The 19976-nt window shown below is 50.1% G+C and overlaps 2 protein-coding genes across 3 annotated transcripts; both read right to left on the reverse strand.

The window, feature by feature from the left end:
- Positions 1-3904: 3904 nt before the first annotated feature.
- Positions 3905-9838, reverse strand: LOC101773479 (cation/H(+) antiporter 19). Its single transcript, XM_004963151.3, has 2 exons — positions 9098-9838; positions 3905-6565 (listed from the first exon to the last, which is right to left on the reverse strand). The coding sequence occupies exons 1-2, from the start codon at positions 9290-9292 to the stop codon at positions 4337-4339; spliced, it is 2424 nt and encodes an 807-aa protein (XP_004963208.1). The 5' UTR covers positions 9293-9838; the 3' UTR covers positions 3905-4336.
- Positions 9839-15474: 5636 nt separating this feature from the next.
- Positions 15475-18922, reverse strand: LOC101772937 (cation/H(+) antiporter 19). Of its 2 annotated transcripts, XR_001163496.2 has the most exons (3): positions 18692-18922; positions 15875-18181; positions 15475-15560 (listed from the first exon to the last, which is right to left on the reverse strand). XR_001163496.2 is itself a non-coding variant. In XM_004963150.2 (2 exons), the coding sequence occupies exons 1-2, from the start codon at positions 18851-18853 to the stop codon at positions 15947-15949; spliced, it is 2397 nt and encodes a 798-aa protein (XP_004963207.1). In that variant the 5' UTR covers positions 18854-18922; the 3' UTR covers positions 15791-15946. The 2 variants fall into 2 exon arrangements, 1 of the variants encoding a protein (XP_004963207.1); XM_004963150.2 differs by lacking the exon at positions 15475-15560 and having other exon boundaries at positions 15791-18181.
- Positions 18923-19976: the final 1054 nt, after the last annotated feature.

The raw sequence follows: 19976 nt of genomic DNA on the forward strand, positions 1-19976 counted from the left end.
GAGCCCATCACCATTGCACCCTGGCTGGTGCCCCCCGGAGCAGATCCGTGAGAGAATCCGCCTCAAAGGTTAGGGGAATGCCGGATCCAGGCATGCGCGTGCCAAATCCGGGCGTGTCCTGACCAGGGCCGTCGGCCACTGCCGAATCTGCCAGTAGATCGCCCCCTCCGGCGGTGTTGACGACAATTAGCGCGCCAGTTGGTGAACCGCAAGCGCACGGATCAGTTGTAGCTTTTCTCTTAGAGTATTCCCCCAAGGTTTATCAATCCGTGGAACAAGTGGATTGCTAGCTCTCACTTTATACTAATCGTACCAACGAAACCAAGCAATATGAGTTGTGTAGAGAGACAAACTAATCTAAACTAAACAAGAAGCAAAAGTTGATACAAGATGGCAAACAAAGATAGATATGCGTTCCCTCCCTAGGATCTTGGTTCACATGAATATGCATCTACTACACAAATAGGTGCTGCCTTCACTAGCTATCACAGAAATTATGTGCTCGCTCAGCTCTTTCTCTCCTGCATATTATCACTACTCAGGGATACTCAACAACTCGGCTCACACATATATATCAAAGCATCTGCAGAGTTAAGCTAATCACCAAGATTACCACAAACTCTACTAAGGACATATGAAGCGCTCACATATGTAAATAAAGCATTGCAATGACATAGACCATGAAGCATTGATAGGCATAACGTACATGTAACAGTTACATATCAAAGATCCAAACAATCTAGGGATGAATATAGGCTTTACCCATCATATTACAGAGATTGATGCAAAAATGGGTGAAAGAGACTCTGAGAACGTCATCACCGAAGATGGCGGCAAGGGGGTGCAGGAGATTGGCCTAGGGCTCCTCAGGCCTCGACCTGAGAGCTTCCTTCTGCCTCCTGACTCCTGCCGGCATTGGTCATCGTGGTGATCTAATCTAATCCCTGCTTTTCATCTTGTGGCGGTGGCGGTGGCTAGATCTAAACTCGTCGAGATCCTCCTCCTTGTTGAAAGTCTTGGGTATTTATAGTTGGTAGTGTCAGTTGGGGTGCCTTCGAGGCCAAGTATTTGGAAAATAACCCTAGAGACTTCGCGAGCATCCTCCTAGTGAAAGGGGCGGTCGATCGGAGCTGAAAACGGGCTAGGCCGATTGGCCTGGACCCTTGTAGGCCGATTGGCCTGTCCTGTTTTGGCCTCCAATGTCCGAGTGTTTCATATGAAAGTTGTAGATCTCGTCGAGCTATGTAATTTTTCCTGTAAATTCGTCCTAATCGGAGTTCGGATGAAAAAGATATGGTCCGTGCAAGTTTCAGCTCCCCCTGCGGGCCTGCAGTTCAATGTTCGTATATGGGTCTTCCAATATTCAAAGTTCGGGTCCAAATCCAACTTGTAGAAAAATCCTTCATTTATGTCGTATTTCCTGTGATTTTGTAATATGGTCCAAAACACATCACATATGCAAATACTGAGGTTATTTAAGGTGCCAAGTGGCGGGTTAGTATAAAAATATGCCTGAAAACACTAGTTAAATGATACTAAAAGTGTATCAATAACGAGTGTCAACAGACGGCGGTGAGGGGGAGTGTAGGGGAGGGAGAGGGTCGTGCCGCGCCCAACCGCTGTGCTCGGCATCTCGCATTAGTCCGGGGTGCCGCCTCGCTTCGCGCCAGCAAATCGCTCCCTTCGTGAGTTTCTCTCCAAGGAAATCAATCTCCATGGCCGCCGGATCTAGAAATTGAGAGGTAGGAGAAGGGGAACGAGAGGGTGTTGTGCTAATTTGCCTCGTCGCCACCATCCTCGCGAGCCCCAGACTTCTGGCAGCCCGCTCTGGCAGTGGCGAGGCAACTGGGGAGATCGGAGGAGGTGGTTGGTGGCGCAGGTTGAGGAGCCGCCCGAGTCGCCCCTGGGAGCGATGCGGGACCCGGTGAGGTAACGAGGACCGAAAGACCAAGAAGATCCTCAGCTCTGAAGTCTGAATTGCCTAGAACTAACCGTACAAGTAGCTTTGAATCCACCGCCCATTCATGAAAGTCTGAACAATCGCTTGTCATGATGCTCAGTTCTTGCTTGGATGAAGCTGAAACGCGGAGATGGCTGGGTGCCCTACGGCAATCACAATCGCAATGGCAATCGCGGTTGCCGCCATGCCCGCCTGCTGCGGCTCGCTCCGCGCCGCTCTTCGGGTGGAGAGAATGGTGTGGGATGCTGCGAGGGGCTGAGCTTGGGATTGCTAGCCGAAGCGAGGGATTTGCGATTCCGGTGTGGAGGACCGCGGCGGTGCCGGATGGCTGGAGGAGGAGCGGACCGCGACGAGAGCTATTTGAAAATAGATAGGGGTTTAAATGGAAATAATTGGATCGCGACTATTAATCATGATCTAAATAGGGGGTTATATGTTAATATTTGGGGTAAAGTGAAAATATTCGGGTTGCAACTATTCATCACGATCCAAATCAGGGTATTGGAAACAATAACCGGAAGCGTTCTGCAAATGTTTCGGGCCGGCCGGCGACATGGAAGCTGGCGAGGTCGCGCGCGGCGCCGGCGTCGGACTCCGCAGCTCCGCTCGACCGCGCTTTCCCCGTCGATAACGCGCGCGTCCCGGGCTCCCGGGGCTCTAGTTCGTCCGGAGATGCTCTGGCTGTTGGGTGTTCGGTGGTAGCCTCAGGGGAGCTAGCTAGCACATAGCAGCAGGTGAGGCGGCGACGGCGACGTGGTACGAGCAACACCGCGGCGCCGCTCCCGCTCCTGCATGACGAGGAAGGCCGGCGCCGGCGCCCCCGGAGTTGAATGGTTCCCGCGCCGGAGCTCCGGGCTGCCGTTCAGGGATTGCGGGCGACTTGCTGTCCCGCACCGCCGCGACAGGCGGGCACGGCGACGAGAGCACACGTGCCCGCCGGGACGCGGTCGCCAGCTCCGACGACGCGCCTGCGCGGCGCGACCTCCGTGCCTCCACGCCGCCGGCAGCCACGGAGCCCATGCGGCTGTTTCGCACCCGCCGTCCGGCGTCGACACGCTGCACGCACCGCCTGCCTGGCGCGCTTCGCCCGCGCTTGAATAATCACAAGAGCTCGCTCACAAATCTCGTCTCGAAATGGAAGTAATCGGGGTTATCTCCTCCATAGTCGGCAAACCTTGTGCCTGCAAGGTAAATGGACGAGACACCTTTCTTACTTAACCAAGCAAATACTCCGTCCTTTCCAAATTATTATTCATTTTAAAAATTATTATTCGTTTTAACTTTTCTAAGTAGATATGCACCTAGATATAAACTCATATCTAGATATATAGAAAAAGTAATGTATTTAGAAAAATCAAAAGGAATTGCAATTTATGATGGAGGAAGTAAAACATACTGATTCTTAACAACTCGCATTTAAACCATCTAGTTCATTTTCGAGTTGTATTCTTTTTTTTTTTGAAATGGCTTCTTGAGTTGAATTCGAATTGTACTAAATTGGTTGTACATACAACTTATACAAGCATATATAAAAATAAAATAAATAAGCGGTCTCTAAACTTGTCATGGGATCGGATGTCATTTAGGTACTGAGCTCTCAAAATGCATTTTCAGGTCCATGAACTTGTCTCAAGATGTCATCGGATCCCTAAACGCTCAAAATATATTTTCACGTCCCCCAACTTGTCTCAGGATGTTGCCATCAGAGTCCTTACATTCTCGAAGTGCATTTTAAGATCCACCAATTAAGCGTCAAGAAACACACGCATGATCACTGGCATAAGGTAGTTGCCTTCCACATGCGTGATCACTGGCATAAGGTAGTTGCGAAGGCAGCGAGTGAGGAGGAAGCATTGCTATTAGCGATGGGTGTCAAGTTTTAAGATTTGAAAATGTATTTTGAAAATAGCTTCAGGAGCTTTCGCCGATCCAGCACGGTAGAAGTGGCCAATTTCCAATCTTATAACAATAAAAAAGCATTTTATGTCTTGAAGAATGTATTACGGACAATGCCAGTAATTAACAGCACACACCAACACGCTAGTCACTGGTCACTACTCATACAGCTGGGTGTACGAGTATTCCAGTAAAACACATCACGTATATATACACTTGATCCGGTGTCGCCGCACGACGCGAGCACAACAATGCAAGCAATCCCCCCATCAGGCATCATCCGGCCACACGGAACTTATCATATCAGCTGGTGGCTGAAAGCTAGGATGGTCGCCACGAATGCTCGGCGAGACGACGGTACACACAACAGTAACACGTACACACGGCACACCTCAGCAAAGCGTCATCTCTAAGGTTGCGCCGGCGGCGCAGCTCTCACGGTCACGGCTTCCATTGCTCATCTCGATCACGCGATGTCGCTCACATTGGGGACTGCGTCACGGGCATTACGACGGCGCTGCCCATCCCGACCTCCTCGTCCAGAACATCCTCCTCCGTCGCGACCGGCGGCCTCGCCTTGGGGTCGAACCTCTTGCTCTTGGGGTTGGTCGCCGGGTCGTACCTCTTGATCACCAGCACGGACGCCGACGTCCTGAACTCGGGCGACACCAGGTAGCTCCCCACGGGTCCCAGCTCGTCGGGCCTCTCCACCAGCGGCGCCGTCGGCGGCATCCGCCCCACCACGAACACGTTGAAACCCGACAGCGACTCGATGGTCTCCAGCACCTGCTCCCTCGTGTACGCCTCCGGCTCCTCGAACCGCACCGACCCGTCCTTCGCCGCGCCCACCTTTGCCTTGAACGCCTCCACCGCCGCCTCGTCGGCCGCTTCCTCCTCCCCCGACCCCGACTGCAGCCGGCGGCTCGGCTGGAACCTCGCCAGCGTGACGGCGACGCCCGGGTGCTCCGCCATGCGCGTCGCGTAGGCCAGCGCCTCGCGGTCGTCAGGCCCGCCGAAGAAGAGCGCCACGACGGAGAAGGAGACGTTCTTGGCCGACACCTGCGCGTGCCCGCCGAGGCCGCGGTCGACGAGGATGGCGACGGAGCAGGGCGCCTCGCGGAGCACGCGCTTGTTGATGGCGTGGTACGCGGAGCCGAGAGACTGGAAGGAGCCGTCGTGGTGGAGCGCCTTGTGGTACGGCATGATGACGATGGCCGCGCGCTTGTCGGCGGCGCTGTCGATGACGTCCCGGTGGATGGTGTCGAGGTCGGAGATGGCCGTCATGGGCCGCACCCGCACGGAGCTCAGCTGCTGGAACGCCTCGAACGCCACCACCATCTGCTCGGTGCGCTGCTCCTTGCTGTTGAAGAAGGGCATGCCGTCGCGGCGGGCGCGGTGCACCAGGCTGATGGCCGACGACCGCTCCGAGAGCTCCACCAGGTGCATCGCGTACATGGTGAGGCGGCGGCGCCCGGTGCCCCGCGACGCCTCCACCAGGTTGAGCAGCGTCGGGATGTGGCGGTTGGTGTGGAAGCAGGCCAGCACGCGGAGCTCGTTCTCCGCGTCCCCGGCCGTGCACTCCACGGTGCGGCGCTTGTACGGCACCGTCTTCCTCGCCGGCTTGTAGATGGCCATGACGATGGGCGTCGTGATGAAGGTGGTGAACAGCGCCATGAGCACCAGGATGGCGAACGCCTCGTCGTTCAGCACCTTGCGGTCCCGGCCGATGTTGAGGACGATGAGCTCGACGAGCCCCTTGGTGTTCATGAGGAAGCCGAGTGTGATAGCCTCCCGCACGGGGATCTTGACGAACAGGGACGTGATCACCGTGCCGCCAATCTTGCCGAGGCATGCGTTTGCGATGACGAGCACGAGCAAGCCCCAGGACTTGGCCCCTTTGATAGTGGCCACATTGGTCTTGAGGCCACTGGAGACGAAGTAAAGCGGGAGGAAGAGCCCTGAGATGAGGTCCTCCACCTTCTCGATGAGCACACCAGCGAAAGGCCCGTCCTTCGGTACGACGATGCCGACCATGAAGGCACCAAACAGAGCATGAATGCCGATGATGTCGGTCACGAAACCAGCAGCGAGGACAATGGCGAGGGTGGCGCAGATGTAGACCTCCTTGACTGGCTCGCCCTCAGGTGACCGGCGTGCCATCCAGGCCAGCACCGGGCGGAGGAACAAGCAGATTGCAATGACGAAGCCGGTAGCAGTCAGCAGCACCCACAGGGAAACTATCGGTGACCCAGAACCAGAGAGAGCAATGGCAAGTGCTAGCAGGATCCAGGCAGCAACGTCATTGACCGCAGCTGCAGACATGGCCATGCGACCAAGGTCAGTGGTCAGAAGCTTCAGCTCGGCCAGGATACGGGCGAGAACCGGGAAGGCGGTGATGGAGAGCGCGACGCCCATGAAGACAAGGAATGGCCCCTGTGGCGCCCCCTTGACAATGGTGGCACGGAACGCAAAAGATGTGCCGATGCCAAGCGCGAACGGGACAGATATGCCAGCAAGCGCGATGGCGAGGGCCTTCTTGCCAGTGCGGCGGATGGCAGAGATGTCGAGCTCGAGGCCGACGAGGAACAGGAAGAAAAGCAGGCCGAGGTTGGCCAGCGTGTCCAACACTGTCATGCTCTGGGCTGGGAACACGGTGTGCAAGAACTTTTCACTCCGGCCCAGAGCCGACGGGCCCAGCAGAATTCCTCCCTGCATCATCATTCAGGCAAACCAAGCAAGGCATGTGAGTGACCAAGTTTCAGCATCGTTCATCAAATCAGATGTCAAAAATACGAATTCAAATGTGTGTAAAATTGTAGGTCAATTGTGTTCACAAACTATGAAATATCTATTTTAGTTAGAACTTAGGATCAATGTTTGTTGCTGCGAATGAATTGTGAGGAAGAAACAATAATATAGACTCCATCACTCCAGAAGAAATATATATAGCGGCTAAGTGCAGATTTTTCCACGTTCCTCAAGACCTCAACTCATCTCCAGTATATGAATTATATAGTGAGATAACAGGGACGACCCTTCATTCTTCATAGGGACATGTTAGAACGTACCTAGTAGTTTGTTTATAGAACTAGAGCTATTGACAATTAAAGTAATTTCGTACAATGTCACTTGACTGACGATAATGATGGAAGCAACAAAAAAATGTTTGAAAAGTATGTGAAGGAATATATACTATGTGTGCCAATAGCCGTTACTTCCCTTACTACTAATAAAACATCGTTTAGTAATTGTTGCAGTAGTATCTGTATCTTTTTTTTCTTGATTAAGTAATCTCTGCAGGTCACTGACAGCTAGGTTGGCAGGTAGCTGCAAGAAGTCTAAGCATCCTTCCAATAATACACTTAAAAATGCCGCCTTGGTTTCCCTATACATTTGTTTCTGTAGATACCCTCCATAAACTAGCGTTGACTTTAATGACTAAAATAAAGTCAAGCAGGGCAAGCAAAAGACGGTGAGATGAACCATCCCCTATAACCTGCCCTTATTCATTTCTTGATCGATTCAACGATAACTGAATCTACAATAAAATACGGTGTGTCATCTGAACATGTGGGGAACGGGCGGTTCAGTTAGTCAAATAGTAGGACATTTGAGCGACGAAGCGGGAAGCCGCAAGGTTGTTGATGTTGATATATGCGTGTGCAGATACTGTGAATACCATGGAGGTAAAGCTGTGAATTGAATCGAAATACCCCCTTTTCTTGAAAAAAAAATGGTGACAGCAGATTGGCAACTGAATCCTACCAGCATGAATATATGCAAGTTCTAATCAGATCCTCGAATCTTTTTCAAAAACAGAAGATAAGCTGTTATGGTAAAAATGGTGTCCCCCAAACGTGGTGCAAGCAAAGAGTTGAGTACAAGTCTTCCATTTTGGACTTTGTTTATCTCTAAGAAGATGCTTGGAGCCTCCTTTTCTCCTGTGCAAACAAAGTATCCTTGCTAATCTCTAGACTGACGGATACTATAAAATTCTGAGACTGGTGGGCGATCTCTGAATGCAGGGCTATCTGGGGCAGGCCTCCCCCAGGGAGTTGGGAACTTGGGATCCGGCCCGCCTGAATCTACTGACTACTAGCTGTGTATACCACGTGATGTGATGAGTTGTATGGCTCGGTGCTTCCTTACTTAGTAGCACCGCACGATTTGAGGAGCAAGCTGGGATAAAATAATCGTCACAGTAGCTAATTTGGGGTGTATGATTGATTATTGGCTCCAAATCACCGCGTACTAAGCAGCGGATTTGCTGTTGCTTATCACAGTGATCTTCTTCTTCCTTTATTCAGAAGGGCCGGTGAGCAAATTAAATGAATTGGTCCATTCTTATTGTCTATTCCACGTACTTACTATGAAATTGTTGAGGAAAATGGATATCCTTTCATAAGGCCGAGTGAGTCCACAGCGCTCAGGGTAGTCTGTTTGAAATTTCTGCCAAATTCCTAAACCGGAAAAGGCTGTGGCAGTCTGAAACAGTGAGCGGTTGAAATGGAAGGGTGAGATGTCCCCAAGCAAATTCTCACCGAATACCAACCCCTATCGATTTTTACTCGGATGCTCATCACCAGCTGTTGTAAGGAAAAAAAAAATTGCGATGGTCAAAAGGAACTTCCCCCAAGCAAATGGTAACTGGAACATGAAATTGGTCAGTTCCATGCATCTAACTGCATGAAGCATGATCCCCGGAAAATTCAAGTCGGCTGACTGACGGCTGAAGGTGTGAGCACAGGAGGCCCACAAAATCCAAGGAAGTTCAGTCAGCCGATGCATGTCCCCACCTCTGAACTACTAACCAAAATGGAGAGATGGGCGGGTCGTGCATCAGAAGGGAACAAGGGACGAAACTGCTAATGAGAAAAGGACAAAGGGCATGGTCCCGTCACAAAATTTCCTCCCCCGCAGTTGGATCAGCACCCGCAAGCCGAACGTGCGTGGGCGCGTCCCTATCGCCGCCCCCGGCGAGACCCGTGTCCGCGCGGCACGGCGCCGCCCGCGCGTACGCGTCGCGGCAGGAGACGCCCGGGGACTCTCTGGGTTCCCATCAGAACCCAGTCCACAACCAAAGCCCTAGCGTCGTTGGAGCGGACCGCCGCTCCCAAATCCGCCCATCCCGACAAATCAAGCGAAAGGGCGAGCGGGGAGAACTTCGAATCGGGAGAGGGTGGAGGCGGCGCGCGGAGGAAGAACGAGACAGCGGGGAAAAAAAGAACAAGAGGAACTCACGATGATCTCGGCGATGACGCGGGGCTGTCGGAGCGGGCGGAGGAGGTACGCGAGGCCGCGGGTGACGACGACGACGAGGCAGATCTGGAGGATGGCGAGCGGGAGCGCGTACTCGAGCGGGTTCTCCCCCTGGAACGCCCCCTGCGAGGTGGCCTTCATCGGCCCCGGGCACTTCGCCGTCGCGTTCGCCGCCATCGCGCGCCGCAGCAGCGATCTCGGATCACCACGCGCTGCTTGCTGGCCTTAAACCCCTCTCCCGCGCCGCCGCGCGCGGCTTGGTGGATCCGGCGTGGTCGATGTGGACAGAGGCGAGGCGAGGCGAGTCACGCGTGACTGGAGGACGGTGGAGAAGTTGGAGACGGTTGCCGCAACAGGAGCCGCGTGTGGGATTTATATAGGCCGAGGGGCGCGGCCCGGTGTGGGATTTAAATTAGTAATTAGTAATAGTAATGATGACGAACTTCTAGGACAGTACGAGGGCAAAGAGTTCAACCTCGCCGGGGAACTGCAGACTAGAGAGCCCTACGTTACGTCTCGTGAGGACTCTTCGTTGAATTCTTGGCCCCCGTACAAGTTCATCATCCTCGGACCATCCTACTATTACTGGTTACTAACTTACTAATTCGGGACTCCTTTTAAAGTCTCCGTACAAGTTCATCATCCTCGGACCATCCTACTATTACTGATTACTAACTTACTAGTTCGAGACTCCTTTTAAAGTCTCAAGATGAAGTCATTTATAGTTCCTAGATGGACACTCTAGAAATAGAAAAAGAGAGAAATTCTAGAAATTCTCAAAAAAAAAAGCAAAACATCCGGCTATCCGGTGGGTGGACTCAAGTCATCATAGCCATCAATCGGTAGACTCAAGTTATCATGGCCATTGGATCTATTATGTTTTCTGAAAAATTACCCACCTACGTTAATATGAAAATAGACTAAAGTAACCTCCTAAATTCATATCTAAATTACACACCTCTGCCATTATATAAAATAAACTACAGTGACCCCTAATCTTCCCATCATAAATAGTATTTAAAATAACCCCTAAATTTGCAACTAAATTGTCCATCACTAATACTTAAAAAATAACTTAAAGTAACCCCTTAATCTATATTACCCACATGGCCACGTATGCTATTAATAAAAGTAACATGAAGTAACCCTACATTTGAATCCAAATCACCTTTATTAAAAAATATACACTAATATATGATTCTAAATCGTCTATGTCTTACCCTATTGATATATAATATAATAATTAAAGTATATAGGCATGATATGGGTGATCAATTATAGAGATATACAAGAAGCGATGGGAATATAAATTTCTATGTTAAAATTATAGCTCAAATATAGAGTCCATTAAACAAATTCAAGTGCTGCGATGCAAAATAAAAATGAAAAGTTAATAATTGTAAATGTGGATGAAAATGTTATAGAGTAATTAGTACCTAAAATCTATCACAATTGGATGAAGACAATAAGTATATATCTATACTTTAAGTATAGTGTTCGAATATTCAACAAATGAGAAGTTGCTTGCAGTAATAGTTTTGACTTTTTTTAGCAATGTGGCCTCATTTTTTCCATTGAAGACTCCGCATTAATTTGCATGAGACATGCTATATAAAAAAAGATAAATCCTAGAAATTCTTACAAAAATTAGAAACATCAAACATCAATCCTGTAAACTCTAATAATTATAGTCATTGGTCTATTATATTTTTCAAAAAATTACTCTCCACTATCATTATAAAAATATTCTAAAATAGACCCTAAACCTATATCTAAATTAGCAAGCTTTGCCATTATAAAAGATAATCTAAAGTAACCTCATAATCTTCCTCCAATTTACTCATGCATATGATTATAAAGCATAACTTAAAATATCATTATAAATTTGTATCTAAGTTGCCCATGTATGGTGTTATTAAAAAAGTAAACATCTAAATCTTGATCTAATTATCTTCATGTGCAGTATACAGAAAAGTCCAAAAGTAAACTAATACATGATTCTAAATTACCTATTTATGTCATTGTTAATATAGAAATACTAAGTTAAGGTACGTAGGTATGATGAGTGTGACCATGTAGACCATTTATACATGTATTTGTGAAAGTGATGAAAGATATTGATTTTTATGCTAAACACAATGTATGGTATGGAGGTGCAATACAAAATGAAAAAAGTATGAATGTGGATGAAAGAGTGTACTTAAAAATCAGACAAAAATAAGTATACAATATGCAAGGTGGGCAGTAAGTGAGCAAATGTATTGCGGCCGTAGATGGGGATTGTGTGTGCGTGTATAGCTTATGGGCAACATCTAGGTTAATTATCATCATCGTAATTGACAAGACCACCTGTTCTCACGTATAGTATATATAGTACCCCGGCCGGCCCTCCAACGTACGTAGGACACGCGGACAGGCGGAGATGGCAACTAGCTAGTGGTATAGCACTCGGAGCAACGTGTTCTGCAGACGACGTAATAGGTGACGAATGGCAGGGCAAGTTGATTATTGAGCGCCCATGTTTTGAACTATAGGGCAAAAAGAAAATTCATTTTGGCCATGGAAGAAAAGAGAGTGCGAAGAAGTAGGACTTGACGGCTGGTGATCAGAGCCGACCGGTTGGTAACATGTGTTACAGCTTCGTTCTCGGCGCCAAACATAAAATCAATCCATGCATATATACATATACACACACTGTATGTTCTAGCTTCCGCGCGTTATTCTCGCATACTTGAGGTAAGCTAGTACCTCGTTTCGATCCGCTACTACCATATATAAGCTACAAAAAATAGTTGAGGTAAGCTGATAACCTTAAGAGCAACTCCAAGCTTGAGAGCAACTCTAAGAGTTCCCAAAAAATTCTTCTCTAAAATGAGATATTGGAGGCTATGCTAAAAATTTTTCCCCCTAAAACATATCAGCTCACAGCAGATCGTTAAAAACTACTCAATAATTCAAAACAGACCACGTCATCATATTGGACCCATTAGGACCCGTTGCTTTTTTTCCCACCACCGTGACCAAGAGCCCCTTGCGTCGCCAGCCCCTGTGCGCACGGTACCCGTCGAAACCCTCCATCTGGTACCCCTCTCACGCTGCCAGCCCCTACGCATGGAGGACTCACACTGGCAGCCCCTGCGCACGGAGGAGCAGTCCTGCGCCCTCCAGTGACACCGACAGCCCTACGCACGGAGGACAAGTCATGCTGGCTGCCCCTGCATCCTGCAACCTCCAAGTCACACCGGATCAAAGTAAGGATTCACGTCCATTGAGGCATGTGGTTGCCGCTGGGCCATTGAGATCCAATTTAAATGTCTACTAATGCAAAAGTTCCAGACAAATGATCCAAACTGAAAATTCCAGCCTCAGGCAGAAATCTGAAACAAGCACCCATACCCCTTGACCTTTGTTCCATTCTCACTTTGTGAACGCCAGTATACTCATTTCTTCAGTTGCAGCTTCTGAATTTACGCTTACAAATGAGTCTAGAATAGCATTACACAAAAGCACCCATCAATTGACTGCAGAGAACATAATGTTTCCAGACTCTGAAACAGTCAAAGAAACCAAGCATATGGCGCAAACTGAAGCCTGAAACAAGCATCAATTAGCACGGGAACGCAACTTTGCAGATTGAACTAAGGAGACCAACAGATTCAAAATCACCACAGATACATATAATTCTTGCGGTTCTTCAGATTGCAGGTTGATTAGTTCTGATGGGTTTTCCAAAGAAACAACAAGGCAATTGTACACAACATAGAGCCATGAGCAACACTGCATCGATCTTGAGCACTCCGCAGGTCTCCTCGTAGATGAGGCTGGAGATGCTCTTGACGCCGCCCCTCCTAGCTAGCCTCCGGATCGCCAGCTTGGTGATGCCCTAGATGTTGTCGGGGAGCAGGCGCTTGGCACCGCCCTTGCCAAGACCCTTGCCGCCCTTGCCGCACCCCGACATCGTCGGAAACTGGGAAGCTTAGCTCGCAGCAACCTCCGACTTCCACTAGCACGAAATGCGACAGACCATGGCAGCAGGTCGAAGCCCACTCAGACGAGGCACTCCCTCGCCACCTCCTCCGGCAACCTGGGGATCAGCACGCCTTGCTACTCGCCTTGTCGGCGCTGCTGCCCCTCGCCCGCTGCTCGCCCCGCTGCCACCGCTGCGCGCACAGGAAGGTACGGCTGCTCAGGTGCGCGGCCAGCGGGCGCTGCGGGGCAGCTGGGAAAAAAAACGCACACGGGCGGATTGGGAAGACTAGGCGTTGCGAAAATATGCGGGGCGAAGAGTGTTTTTTTCGCGTCACCAATCTTTTGGGGAGTTTTAAGTGGACTATTGGAGTTCTTTTTTTCTCTTTTTTTCCCTAAAGAAGGTATTGAGGCTAAGATTAGCAAGCTTTTGGAGTTGCTCTAACAACCATCAAGATTATTCCCCTTATATTGTGTCTTATTAAAAACCAATGTGAGTATTATATCGTGCCTTGTTTTTATCATTAATGTATTGTAAGCATGATTTATACATATTTACACTAACTTTTTGGATGGTAATATTTAAATTGATTCCAGGAATACTGTCAAGACGCATATATTACTTTGGATTTAATGAAACTAATTTGACGTTGTACAAGTTGATGATTATTTATGTTGAATTGGTCAAATTAATGTTGAAGAAGATTTTTTTGACAAATGTTAGGAGAAGATTGATTTAGAACAAAACTAAAATTGTCTATATTTTATAAGGAGGGTATTAGTTTAATTAATTTGCTGGTAAGTAGAGTGTGGATGCAAAACACCAAAAGAATTTGATTTCTTTTTGGATCGTCCACACACACTCACTACTGGAAAGCACGGATTTAGTCCCGGTTGGATAGGGCCATAGATTTCGAAAATCCAATCGGGACTAAGTTTTCAAGATAAAAGGTGGTCCTTTAATCCCGAGTCACCTCCTTTAGTCTCGGTTGGTAAAACCAACTGGGACAAAATATCCCGTCAGATTTTTTTTAACCCAGTAGCCGTTACAACCAGAATTAAAGGAACTCTTTAATTCCGGTTGTTATTATCAACTAGGACTAAAGAGTCCTTCGTCGGTGGTGGATTTTTAACCCGGGATAAAAAGTCCTTTAATCCCGAATCCAAAACCATCCAAAATAAAAATGGTTGGACGGAAGGTGAGTTCTCTAGCAACCTGCTCGTACCGGTGCCACGCATAAAGTCGTTGCTGGCGGGCGCGTACTGTGCACATGGACAAGACCGAACAGAAGGGTTAGCAGCAGTTAGTCGTCGGAGGGGCCTCTCCATGTCCACTTGGCTGAGCGTGGACTTGGACTTTCCGCGCCAAGTCGGTTGTCGGTTCGTTCCGGGAGCTAGCATCAGCTGGGCGTGCATAGACTGTATGCACGTGTGGATGTGCGTGGACTTGGACTTCTTCTTCTTCTTCTCCACTCGACTTGAGCCGACTGGTAGCTACGACCTTAAGCAACTTTGGCTTATACCAATCATGGCAGGTACTCGTGGGAACCAATGTACAGCTAGCTAACCGTTTGGTTAAGTTTATCTGGCATCCCAGCAGCCCGGCTGGTCTCTCACAGTGCATGAGGATCGATCGAGCTGGTTCTCCAAAAGAAAACAATGAGGATCGGTGCCCAAGTCAACGACGATGCATCCTCGATCGCGTGCTTCTCAAAACAGACATGCATGTGTGTAACATATGTGTTCTATAGCCTTGCTCGATCGGCAGCAAACACAGGGGGGGAAAAATAAAGAATAATATGCGTTCTACAATCTTCCATGCGATCGTATCAACTCCGGATCTTTACAAATTATAAGCTCTAGTATAATTTTTTTCAAAAAAAAATAATCCCGTGTATGCATTGCCGGCATTAAGGTTGGGTTGAGAAATTCTGAGACATGCAAGCAGGTCCACCAGTAAAAAGAAAAAAAGGGAGGCCATCACAAGAAGCCAGTATGTCGGAGAGGGTATATGGTGCCAGAAAAATTTCATTGTTAGACGGATCAATAGTTTATTTAAAATTTGAATCTTTTAGTCAAAATCTGCATGTCAGTCTCTATATAGATTCTAATTCCAAACTATTTGATGATATAAATCTTTTCGAACAATTAGTTTTACTCGATTATAGTAATATATTTAACGAGTGAAAGAGGTATGGCAATGCTTATTCTTATTTTTACTTTATTTTTTTCTTCATGTATTTAGAGCCAATCAGACACATTATTGGACAACTTAATTGAATATCCTATTCTTAATTGAATATTGTATAGAAATTAGAAAGTGTAGAATTCTACAATTAAATACATTCTCCTTACCTCTCTACTCTTTGGAAGACCTTCGGATGTCCCACGGCACTCCTTCTGGAACATCTGGAAAAGCCGCAATGCTGTGGTGTTTGATAGGCTTCCGTTTCACCCAACTCATGTGCTTCGCTTCGATCTACATTAGCAAGATATGAGCATCTCTTGGAACAACTTGGCAATCCGAAGTGGACGGATTGCCTAAAAGAGTGGAGTAATCTCTCATGTAACATAGACTAGAAATAACATGTGTATTCCTTTTCTCTCCCCCTTTATAAAAACATGTACGCAGTAACTTTCACGTTGCAATACAAAGTTCAGGCTGGCATTTAACCCGCTGTAGTTGACATTATAAAAAAAACACTCGTGTAGTAATTTTTTACATATTGTTTTGCGAATTTGCCTACAATCAGATAATGTACAATCAGGTACTAAGTTTGATTTGCATCGTACCTGCTCTATTTCTTGAAGATTGCACAAGGAAAGGAACAAAGCTCAACAAGCACTCCCAGCAAGTGCGGTTCTTTATTGGGCGCCATGCGCATCAGGCCCTGGCGACCACGTCACCGGCACCACGCTGGATCTGCCCATCTCCGCCTCGTCCAGCACGTCCTCCTCCGTCGCCACCGGCGGCCTCGCCTCCGGGTCGAACCTCCTGCTCTTCGGGTTCGTCGCCGGGTCGTACCTCTTGATCACCAGCACCGACGCCGACGTCCTGAACTCCGGCGACGCCAGGTAGCTCCCCACGGGGCCCAGCTCGTCGGGATTCTCCACCAGCGCCGGCGCCGGCGGCATCCGCCCCACCACGAACACGTTGGACTTGGCCAGAGAGCCGATGCTCTCGAGCACCTCCTCCTTGCTGCACCCCTCCCGCTCCTCGAACCGCACCGACCCGTCCTTCACGCCGCCGACCTTGGACTTGAACGCCTCGACCGCCGCCTCGTCGTCGGCAAACTCCTCGTCGGAGTGCGGCGGACGGCTCGTCCGGAACCTTGCCAACGTGACGGCCACGCCCGGGTGCTCCGCCATGCGCGTCGCGTAGGCCAGCGCCTCGCAGTCGTCGGGCCCGCCGAAGAAGAGCGCCGCGACGGACAGGGACACGTTCTGGGCGGAGACCTGGGCGGGGCCGCCGAGGCCGCGGTCGACGAGGATAGCGACGGAGCAGGGCGCCTCGCGGAGCACGCGCTTGTTAATGGCGTGGTACACCGAGCCGAGCGACTGGAGGGAGCCGTCGGGCTGGAGCGCCTTGTGGTAGGGCATGACGACGATGGCGGCGCGCTTGCCGGCTGCGCTGTCGATGACGTCGCGGTGGATGGTGTCGAGGTCGGAGATGGCGGTCATGGCGCGCACCCGCACGGAGCTCAGCCGCTGGAACGCCTCGAACGCCACCACCAGCTGACCGTCCCCCCTGTCGGCGCTGTTGAAGAAGGGCACGCCGTTGCGGCGGGCGCGCTGGACCATGGTGATCGCCGACGACCTCTCCGATAGCTCCACGAGGTGCATGGCGTACACGGCGAGGCGGCGGCGGCCGGTGCCCCGCGACGCCTCCCCGAGGTTGAGCAGCGTCGGGACGTCGCGGCTGGAGTGGAAGCAGGCGAGCACGCGCAGCTCGTCGGCGTCGTCGCCGCCGGCCACCGTGCGGCGCTTGTACGGCGCCGACGGCCGCGCCGGCTTGTAGACGGCCATGACGATCGGCGTCGTGATGAAGGTGGTGAAGAGCGCCATGAGCACCATGATGGCGAAGGCCTCGTCGTTGAGAACCTTGCGGTCCCTTCCGATGTTGAGCACGACGAGCTCGACGAGCCCCTTGGTGTTCATCAGGAAGCCGAGCGTGACGGCCTCCCGGACGGGGATCTTGACGAGCAGGGCCGTCGCCACCGCGCCGCCGATCTTGCCGATGCACGCGTTGGCGATGACGAGGACGAGCAAACCCCATGACTTGGCTCCGCTGATGGTTGCCACGTTGGTCTTGAGGCCGCTGGAGACGAAGTACAGCGGGAGGAAGAGCCCGGAGACGAGGTCCTCGACCTTCTCGATGAGCATGCCGGCGAACGGCCCGTCCTTGGGGACGACGACGCCGACGACGAACCCGCCGAACAGCGCGTGGATGCCGATGACGTCGGTGAGGAAGCCGCCAGCGAGGACGATGGCGAGGGTGGCGCAGACGTAGAGCTCCTTGACGGGCTCTCCCTCGCGGCACTGTCGCGCCATCCACGCGAGCACCGGCCTCACGAGCAGGAACGCGGCGGCGACGAAGGCGGCGGCGGTGAGGAGCACCCAGAGCGAGATGATCGGCGAGCTGGATCCCGAGAGCGCGATGGCGAGCGCGAGGAGGATCCACGCCATGACGTCGTCGACTGCGGCGGCGGAGAGCGCCATGCGGCCGAGGTCCGTGGTCAGGAGCTTGAGCTCGGTGAGGATGCGGGCGAGCACCGGGAACGCGGTGATGGAGAGCGCGACGCCCATGAAGACGAGGAACGGCGCGTGGGGGGCGTCCTTGACGATGGTTGCGCGGAAGGCGAAGGAGGTGCCGACGCCGAGCGCGAAGGGGAGCGCGATGCCGGAGAGGGAGATGGCGAGGGCCTTCCTCCCCGTGCGGCGGATGGCGGAGATGTCGAGCTCGAGGCCGACGAGGAAGAGGAAGAAGAGGAGGCCGAGGTTGGCCAGCGTGTCCAGCACCGTCATGCTCTCCGGCGGGAAGACGGTGTGCAGGAACTTGGTGCTCCGGCCAAGCGCCGACGGGCCTAGCAGGATCCCTCCCTGCACACACCGCCATTGCCAGTCGATCAGAAACACACACACGCATGCAGTCCAAGCTTCTTTGAGACACAGCCATCAGTGTGGATCTTGTTTTCTAGTGATTACGCAAGCACTGTTGTGTGTACTCGTACTAGTCAAAACAAGGTGCTTAGATTGGTCGGTGTGCAAATATTACTTTGACAAATAAAGTGCAAATCATACTATCCTAACTAGGCCGGCAATGAGAAAAATATTAACACATTTATAGAAACTTTCAAATCTGTATATTAGCTAGAGGGGCCTTCATATGATATGATAGTAGCTAGAGGGATCATATGGTATGCATGCAGAGGCTATGCAGCTGGCGACGGTGCATGGTAGCCGGCGGCCGCGGTGGCCACGGCGACGTCCGTCGACGATGTCGTACGTTCCAAAGCAACAGCAATATGTAGCCATCTGCTATGTGGAAAGGAGGAGGACGACGACGGAGATCGAGCAAAACATGTGAGGGGTCAGGCCGGCGTCGCTTACGATGATCTCGGCGATGACGCGGGGTTGCCGGAGCGGGCGGAGGAGGTAGGCGAGGCCGCGGGTGACGACGAGGACGAGGCAGATCTGCAGGATGATGAGCGGCAGCGCGTAGTCCAGCGGGTTCTCCCCCTGGAACGCCCCGTGCGACGCCACCTTCGCCATCGATACCAACTCCTGGAGACCTGGACAACCTAGCTCACCGATGACTTGACCACGTTCTGGCTGCCAAGAGTGCGGGTCCGTACTATGCATGAGTGCGTGTGTATCAGTGCATATATAGGAAGCCATAAGCCAAGGTGGTGGGCGATGGTGACCTCTCTCTCTCGCCTAGCCAACGGCAGTACAGTGATGGCCTGATTGGGTATTTGGATTCCGGGTTAAATTTTAGCCCTGTCACAATGTTTAGACACTAATTAGGAGTATTAAATATAGATTAATTATAAAATCAATTTCACAACCCCTAAGCTAAATCGCGAGACGAATCTATTAAGCCTAATTAGTCTATGATTTGATAATATGGTGCTACAGTAAACATTCGCTAATGATGAATTAATTAGGCTTAATAGATTCATCTCGTGATTTAGCCTAGGGGTTCTGCAATTAGTTTTGTAATTAGCTCGTGTTTAGTTATCCTAATTAGCATCCGAATATCCGATGTGACATGGACTAAACTTTAGTCCCCTAGTGCATTCTTATGCATATGATATTTATAAAGATAATTAGACTGGCCGAAACATGTATATTTAAGAAACAAAGAAAGTAGGTGGTTAAGTTTCATGGTGCTGCAATACTAAATAATCTATGTATAATTTTCAGAATTAGCACACCCGTTCGTTTTGAAAAAGTTTATAAGTTTCAGAGTTAAAGAGAGATTCGAAATCCCAGACGATATGAGCAGTAGTAAAAAAGACACCTAATGTTATATTTTGGAATAATGAGTAACTCTCAATTATTATCAGAACTTCCAATAATTTTATTAAAAATCTGTTGCAACACGAGGACAATCCGGCTACACTTGCTAAAGGAAAGGGGGCGGGCGTTTGGGAGGACTTCTTATGAAATAGCTTCACTAGTAAAATCAGAGCCGGTGAAGAAAAAAAAACTTCGCCCAACTTCTATTTTATTTTTATCTCGGTTTGTGAAATGGCTTTGCGCTACAATGTCACATTTTGTGAAGATAGGTCAAGCTAGAGCCGGTAAAAGTCCTCCCAAATGGGCTCCAAAGCATTTCTCCATTCCCTAGCCGATGTAGACTCTATGTTGGCCGATGTAGACTCTTTTTTGT

The sequence above is a fragment of the Setaria italica genome, chromosome III, assembly GCF_000263155.2.
Source record: "Setaria italica strain Yugu1 chromosome III, Setaria_italica_v2.0, whole genome shotgun sequence".
NCBI lineage: Eukaryota > Viridiplantae > Streptophyta > Magnoliopsida > Poales > Poaceae > Setaria > Setaria italica.

What these genes read in the sequence shown, in the direction of transcription:
- LOC101773479 (XM_004963151.3), bottom strand. Translation starts at nt 9,292, where the DNA reads ATGGCGGCGAACGCGACGGCGAAGTGCCCGGGGCCGATGAAGGCCACC. An exon ending in GCGTCATCGCCGAGATCATC is followed by an intron (nt 6,566 to 9,097) that starts GTGAGTTCCTCT and finishes ATGATGATGCAG; the next exon opens with GGAGGAATTCTGCTGGGCCC.
- LOC101772937 (XM_004963150.2), bottom strand. Translation starts at nt 18,853, where the DNA reads ATGGCGAAGGTGGCGTCGCACGGGGCGTTCCAGGGGGAGAACCCGCTG. An exon ending in GCGTCATCGCCGAGATCATC is followed by an intron (nt 18,182 to 18,691) that starts GTAAGCGACGCC and finishes CGGTGTGTGCAG; the next exon opens with GGAGGGATCCTGCTAGGCCC.